Source organism: Loa loa (assembly GCF_000183805.2).
Source record: "Loa loa unplaced genomic scaffold supercont3.97, whole genome shotgun sequence".
Lineage (NCBI taxonomy): Eukaryota > Metazoa > Nematoda > Chromadorea > Rhabditida > Onchocercidae > Loa > Loa loa.
In genome coordinates this window covers 49,388-58,059 of record NW_018108277.1, presented here as the reverse complement: position 1 = coordinate 58,059, position 8,672 = coordinate 49,388, and the positions used below count along the sequence as shown (strand labels likewise).

Here is an 8,672-nt window from a genome sequence, read left to right as displayed (position 1 = left end):
TGATGATGATGTTGATGATGATGTTGATGATGATGATGATGATGGTGATGATGATGATGATGATGATGATTGTTTAAAAAAAAATTCTTTTTTTTAGGTCATCTTCTATCTTCAATAAATTTTTCTTTTAATCATTAGGAGCAATGGCCTCCTTCTTTCTTTTTTTCTATCGCTCTCTCTTCATTTCTTTCTCTCTCTCGATTTTTTTTAGTGAAATATTTAAAAATATTTCTACTAACATCGAGCAAATGACCTAAATTCATCTGTTTCTTCTCCCTTTTTATTTCTTAGACAGAAAATTAGTATTAATATTAGTATATTAATATAGTATTAATATAGTATTTAGCATTAATATAGTATTAATATTAATTTGTAGTTATAGTTAATTAGTATTACAATTAGTACTATATATCATTTAGTATATATTACTATATTTATCATTGATTAGTACTGCAATCAGTACTTATCATTGATTAGTACTGCAATCAGTATTGTTGTATAGTTACTATTGATTAATATTACAATCAGTACTGATCTAAACTTAATATTAATTAGTATTACAATCAGTGTTGATTTATACTCATATACAAGTGTACAGATATAAGATGAAATTTCGTATAATTTTTAAAATTTGAATAATTCTTGATGAGCATTTCCTTCCTCTTCTTAATGATTACTCTTCAACCATCTATTCATTTTTTTATTCAATCATATATTTAATGTGTAAATAAGTAAATAAATAAATGAACAAATAAATAAATGAACAAGTACATAAACAAGTAAGTATTTAAACAGGTAAACAAATAAACAAACAAATGTACAAACAAACAAATATCGAACGAGTAAACAAATAAACAAATAGATATACAAACAAACAAGTATCCAAACGAGTAAACAAATAAACAAATAAATATACAAACAAATAAATAAACCATATAAACATATAAAACAAATGTTATGAGCACAATACAATCAAACAATGGTATCATTTTTGGAAGCATTATAACGGACAATTAATTAATGAATTATCTGAAAATGAAAAGGTTACCGAACTCGCAAATAACATCCATCATCAATCATTATCAATTCTGATTGTCGTCATTAAAGTTCAATTATATAACTGGTTATCATTCCACTAATACCTTAATGACCTCTTTTATAACGAAAAATGCAATATATATATATAATGATTAGTGACATATATATTCATACTTAAGTTTCATACAAATTAATGAAATAGAATTAATTACTGTAGTGAGAAATGAAAGCATTCTTAACTTAATACTTGCTAATTACTAATTATTATCGATATGCAAATGAAAAAGAGAACAATAATTAGTACTATTTATAACCTAACAAATAAAAAAAAACTCATGATTGTTGTTTAATTATGTATTAAGAAATCTGATAGATACGTTCCGTAATTAGATAAAATTGCTAGAAACCTTTTATCTTCTTTTAATTAAACAAGTCATATTGCTCAGTAACTTATTTTGTATTGATAAACTGATTGAAAAGTTTATTCGAATACTCCTTATCATTCATATTTATTGATATTAAAAAAAAAGAAAAATGAAAAGGTTCAATTTGGATTGGATAAACTTGTGGTAGTATTAAGTTTAGAAATTTTTTGAAATTATGAATAATTTAAAATTTCATTTGTCATTTTTGTGTTTTAACCCAAACATTTCCAAATAATTTAATTAATCAAAGTTATCAGTTATGTTTAATATATATTTGAAGTAGAGAAAGTCCTGTTTAAGAGATGATAAATTTCATGTCAAAGAATCTTCTTCGTATGGCATACTCTGAATGAATTTGAATTTCTGTGCGTTTTGAAAATCTACATAAATGGCAAATCTCACGTCGGAGCTTCTTCTGCATTCGTCGTATTCTGAATGGATTTTTATGCATTCCGAGAATCTATCTAGATGACAAATCTCACGTAGGAGATTCTCATTTGGCGTACTCTGAATGAATTTCTATACATTTTAAGGATCTGTGTAGATGACAAATCTCACGTAGGAGATTCTCATTTGGCGTACTCTGAATGAATTTCTATACATTTCAAGGATCTATGTAGATGGCAAATCTCATCTACGAATTCTAAAAAAAAATTTAAGAAAAAAATAGAATGAAATGTGAAATAGTGATTAAAAATTGGAATTATATGCCATAATAATTATAACAAATTGCAGAAAAAAAGTTTTTTTTTTTTTTGCGAAATTGACAGGAATAAACGAAATGAACTTTGATATCTTAAGTGATAATCGATATTGATGTTGAAATTTGATTCAAAAAATATATAAAAACATTATCCATTCGTCATTTAACTTACAAATCTGTGATAGTTATAGGTCAAAGATCTTTTCTAAATTTCCCCCAGTAAATTCCTTTATGATTCTCTCATAATATTTTCATCATTTTATATCTCTTAGCAAGATTCGTTAACAAATCTTTAAAGCATGAAAAACGAACGATTCAAGTTTTAAAAAAGTTTAAATTTAAAAAAAAGAAAAAGAATGAGATGAAGAGATATATTATTTTCCTTTATAAGTTAACGTTAGCTCACGCAAAATCATTCACGTGTATCCTTTTAGGGTTGTAAGTTAGATCAGATACTCTCCCTGGGTTATTCATTTCTCGTATTCGGATGACCTTCAATAATGGCTTATCCCAGATTGTTCTAAAGCTTTTCAACTCAAATGTATTAACTATAATTTTTGTTATGCTATAAATGTTATCCAAATCCTTTATCAGATACTTTCCAATCCAACTATTCATCTAATAAAATCTCATCCAACAACTTTAACTGATCTGTAACACTTTGATCTGAACATTTTGATCTGAACACTTGAACTGCTTCTCGCATCATAAATTTATTTATATTCTTTTTAAATACCAAATAAATATGACTTTGTTAAACTCTAAAATCTTGACAAATTGATTCGAATGATTAGTACATTTACACTGAAACCTAGATAGAGGTGAATAAAAATTCAGATACTGAGAGATACGTGAAGGAAACATCGATAAGAGTGATAATAAATTTTGTTTCAATTTCTTGAAATAATCCATTAAATATTGAATGTCACACTGACCGATGATATTAACAATATTTCTAAGCGCATGCTTGAAGAGCTTCATCACGTTCCTCCTCCAATTCCTGCAAAATAATTCTACCAATAATGGAAATCTCATGCATAACATTCTGATGATAAGCAAAGTAATAAGTTTAGTGGCAAGCAAATAATACTTGTTATAAACTGATAATAATTATATATCCATAGGCAATATCATCCGATCCATAGATTTCATTTCTATTTAGTCAAACCTATCAATCAAACAAAATCACTGGTACGAATCCACAAAACTAAATGACCATCTGTGATTAAAAGGTTAGGGAAAGTCAGTAACAACAGATAATGTAACATCTAACCTAATGAAATATAAGTAAACAAATCAATTAATAGACTAGAAAAAGAAGATATTTGAGTCAAGAGTTTTTAAGAAGATTAAATCTACCATGAGACCACAACTTTCGTATGAAACTTCAATCTTTAACATGAAAATGGTCAATTCAAAAATGCGAAAATATCTATTTGTAGAATGGAAGAATGATGCAAATTGTAGAGTCTAACAACCAATTAATGAATTAAATGATAACATACAAATATTCCTATCAATTATTATCCTAATTACTTAAATTATGATCAGTTAAAATGAATTCCATTTGTAAATCATACTTTTTGCGTGATAGCAATTTTTTCCTTGGCAAATTCATCCAAATGTAAGCCTTGCACAACTTTGTATTCTCCACCAGAAATGGTGACAGGAAATGAGAACATTAATCCTTTGGGAATACCATATGAGCCATCTGATGGAATACCCATTGATACCCATTCATCCTACAAATATTCTGCATAATTTAAAAAATTTTTCACATTTGCTAAATTATATCAAAATTATCACTATTCTATTTCTTCCTCTATTCTTTAATCATTCATTAGAATCATTAAAAATTATCAGTTTTATGATAGGAAGAAGAGACATCATACCGGTTTTGTTCCACAATGCCAATCACGAATATGATCACAAGCAGCTTTTGCAGCTGACATTGCTGATGATAATTTTCTCTTCTCAATAATTACCGCACCACGTTTTTGTACAGTCTATAAAGACTTGATAAAAAGCTTATTTACAATTGATTTCTTCTTTTTTTTTTACATAAAATTAACATACGTCGAAAATGCGTTATTCAAATACAAAAGTACAAAACAAAGGCATAAAAGTCTTACACTGATAAATGGTCCCTGAATCCATCCCTTATCATTAACAGCATCATAAGCACCAAGTGTTGCACCATTCTTAACAACCTTAGCATGAGTAATATCTGGGAATTGAGTACTTGAATGATTACCCCAGATAATTACATTCTTTACATTTCCGATCTAAAACCATGCAAAGATCAAGACCACACGCTGGACTATCTATATACATATAAGCAAGTTAAACAGTATATCCGAAATTGAAATCCTGCAAAACTGAAACTTATGAGTTCCGGAAAAAAACACGAGAACGGAACTCTTCCTAAGATAGCTACTTTCAGATAACTTTCATGATCGCAACTCTCAAATAACTCTCATGATCGCAATTATTGCCAGAATAAATTTCACGTTAACATTTATAACTTAGTATTGAATACTAAATCTAATCGTCATTCATTATCATAGAAAGAAATGAATGAAAAACAAACTCCAACACCACATTTCATTGCTACTTGCGATGTCGCACGATTATGATCTAAACGGGTCATTGATGTGAAATTCTTTTCTGGTATTGTTGGAGATGCAAATTTCGCAGCGATAAATGCATTCGTATTTGCTGGATTACCAACAACAATAACCTAAAATATAAATCTTTTTCTTCTATCAAATTATATCCTAAATCTAATCAATATTTTAATCTCATATAGTATCTTCATGGTACCAATGATTGATTTATTTGGTTATTTATCATTTTTAAACAATAACATTGTGGTATCAAATTTATATTTTTGTAAAGTTGTGTCCCTTTCATTATCTTCACGAATATCGCAAAGTAATGCAATTCGTCAATAAAAATATGAAGATATGTAAAAATATAAATATATAAATTAAATAAACAAATAAATAAGTCAGCTAAATAAATTAAACGAATAAACTGGACGGATAAATTAAACAAATAAATATACAGATGAAAAAATAAATAGACAAATAAAAAACAGAAATAAATATAAATAAATATATTAATAAATAAGCAAATGAATGAACAAGTAAACAAACAAATAAATAAATGAATAAATAAGCAAATGAGTAAATATAGATAAATAAATGAATAAGTAAATAAACAAATAAGTTAATTAATTAATAAATTAATGAATAAATAAATCAATAAATTAATAAACAAGTGCATAAATAGATAAGTAAATATAAGTGAATAAATGGACAAGTAAACGAACAAACAAATAAATTAGACAAATAAATAATTAAATAAAAAAGAGAAATAAACAAATACCTTTGTGGTTGGTTTAGCATATTTTGCAAGAGCCATTCCTTGTGATTTAAAAATCTTGACATTTGCAGAAAGTAAATCCTTGCGTTCCATACCTTGCTTTCTTGGCATTGCACCAATAAGAAAAGCATAATCGATACCATTAAATGCTTCTTCCTCCTTTACAGTCACAACAACTTCTATAAAAAAAAAAAAACGAACTTTTCAGTATCAAAATTAATCAATAGCCGAAAATATATAAAAAACAAATAAACAAATGAGCCAATTAATTAAATAAAAATAAATAAATTAATAAATCAACAAAATAAATAAACAAATAACAAACGAATAAACAAATAAACAAACAAGTAAATCAATTAAAAAAGTGAATTAATTAATCAATTAAATAGATAAACAAGTAAATGAACAAACAAATAAATAAACAAATAAGTTAATTAAAAAATAAACTAATAAATCAATGAAATAGATAAACAAGTAAATGGATAAATAAAAAGATAAATAAACAAATAAATCGATTAAAAAAATAAAATAATTGATCAATTAAATAAATAAACAAGTAAATGAGCAAATAAATCAATTAAAAAATAAATTACTAAATCAATTAAATAAATAAAACAAGTAAATGAAAAAATAAATAAACAAGTAAACCAATTAAAAATTAATTGGTAAGTTAATTAAATAGACAAGATAGATAAATAATTAAATAAATAAATAATTAATAAAGAAAACAAATGAATACCTTGGTCGTTAGTTTAGTATATTTTTTTTTATTAGAGAGGAATAAAAGAAGTTTTGTAATAATGAATAAAAATGTTATCAATTTACATTCAATTAAGTATGAAAGTAGGCGGAATGAAAGAGAAATGAAAAATTATCAGAAACTGAATGAAAATTAAATTAAATTTTAGAACAAATAGGTAAGAAATAACCTTGTAAAGTTGGTAAAGAGCAATCTTGTAATTCAAATTGCACACCTTCAAGAGCTTGTAACATTGGTGGAATATCAAAGAGTACAAGAACAACTGGCTGAAACATTTATTTACCTTTTTTATTTTTTTTTCTTCATTTCAACAAGGATACCATATCTTATAAATATCCTAGTTTTTGAAAAAAATTGTCGTTTTTCATTCCTTTTTTTTTAAAATGATTAGATATAAATTTTATAACAGCTGTCCAGATAAATTTTATCAACTTTATGATAAATGACCAAATAAGATAAGGATAAACTTTATCAACTTTATGGTAAACGACCAAATAAACCTTGTCACTTTATGATAATTAATCAAATAAATCTTGTCACTCTATGATAATTGATCAAATAGACTTTGTGACTTCATGATAAAAAAAAGAAAAAAGAAAAGTTAAAGCCGTTAATAGTCACATTTGTAATTTCTCAATAAAAATTTCATAGCTAAGAAAAAAATAAAGATAAAATAACTTTTTTATTAAAAAAAAGAAAATTTAATGAAAAATTATACCGTTCCAGGGCCAAAAACATCACCCTTGGCAATTTGCAACACCACAGCATAACCAATTTGACCCGCTGCACCAGTTACTAGAACACGAAGTACCATTTTGTCTTGTTACTTAAAATAAATGAAATGAAGAGAAAGAGAAAATGTTGACAGCAATTAAGTGATAACGTTGATAACGTAATAATTAAATGATAAGGTTAATAACGAAATAATTAAGTAATAACGTCAATAACGAAATAATTAGACGATAACATTGACAATGTAATATAATTAAATGATAACATTGATAAAAAACAAATAACAATTTTGATAATATAATAATTGAGTTGTAACCATGACAACAAAATAATTAAATGATAATTCCGACAATACAATAATTGAATGATAACGCTGATTATGAGATAATTAAATGACAACCTTGATAACATAGTAATTAAGTTACAACCACAACGATGAAATAATTGAATGATAATTCTGATAATGCAATAATTAAAGTGATAACGTTGATAAGGCAGTAATGACAAATACAATAACTGGTTTGCTATTTTTGTGATAAATTCAATGAAACATTAATGCATTTGTTATCAAAATCTTCAAATATTTTATGTTTTATATTTTAGTAATAAAAAGAATAATGATATCATTGTTTTTGGCTTAATTTTTACATTTTATGCTAAAATTATACCACAAAAAAGATGAAATTTTTCATATAACTTGCTAATTTCGTTTAGAATTTAGACGAAAACACACATATGATATATTCAACTGGATTCTCTTCATTAATTTAATTTTAAAATGAAACTTCTGAATAACATTCAATTTATTAATGAACAAGGAAAAATTATTTTAAAAATTCAAAAAATAAATTCATATTTTACGAATTTGTCGGAAAAAATTATATAAAAAAAATATATATATATACTAGAAAATTATTTTTGTATAAAATGATTCATAAAAAAAATTATATTGGTAAATTTGAAAAATCTCCATTATAAATTAATATGTTTTTATAATTAAATAATTCCACCTTTTTTTTCTGATAAATTAATTTAAATTACTCATCTTTTTTCCTGCTTATCACAATCAATAAATTTCCTAATGTAACATTCTTGACATTCATCCATTATTAAAGATGAAAAATGAAATTTCGACAAATTCTTGCAAATTAAGCATTGTTCGAAGATTAAAATCATCAATCAATAAATTCTAATTCTATTTAAACTTTGATACCATATAGTACATTTGTAATTCTTCTCTTATCAGCTAAATTATATTCTTTCCTTCTTTGTTTTTTCGTAAGAACATTTAATACTCAAATTCGAAAACAATGAAAATCATTTTCATACATTTAATCCATTAAATCATCCGATTATGAATTTTAATAACAAATTAATGTCATTTTATTTTAATACATTTGATGATAAAACTTCGAAACATTATACTTTCACAATAAAATGTATCAATTCATTTGTTAATCACATATTTTTATTTAAGTTATTATATTATGAATTTTAATAATGAATTAACATTATTTCATTGGTACTATATCACGTGCAATATATTCAATGAAAAATAATTGATCTGCTCATCATATTTATCATTTATTCTACCTCTCTCTCTCTCTCTCTCTTCTTTCTGTTATAC

At 24.9% G+C, this 8,672-nt stretch overlaps 1 protein-coding gene across 1 annotated transcript; it reads right to left on the bottom strand.

Moving 5' to 3' along the window:
• Nucleotides 1-3,113: 3,113 nt before the first annotated feature.
• On the bottom strand, nucleotides 3,114-7,147 carry LOAG_10359 (malate dehydrogenase). Its single transcript, XM_003145883.2, has 8 exons — nucleotides 7,032-7,147; nucleotides 6,483-6,579; nucleotides 5,557-5,732; nucleotides 4,757-4,906; nucleotides 4,299-4,451; nucleotides 4,059-4,172; nucleotides 3,747-3,908; nucleotides 3,114-3,166 (listed from the first exon to the last, which is right to left on the bottom strand). The coding sequence occupies exons 1-8, from the start codon at nucleotides 7,125-7,127 to the stop codon at nucleotides 3,122-3,124; spliced, it is 993 nt and encodes a 330-aa protein (XP_003145931.1). The 5' UTR covers nucleotides 7,128-7,147; the 3' UTR covers nucleotides 3,114-3,121.
• Between the last annotated feature and the right edge of the window lie 1,525 nt (nucleotides 7,148-8,672).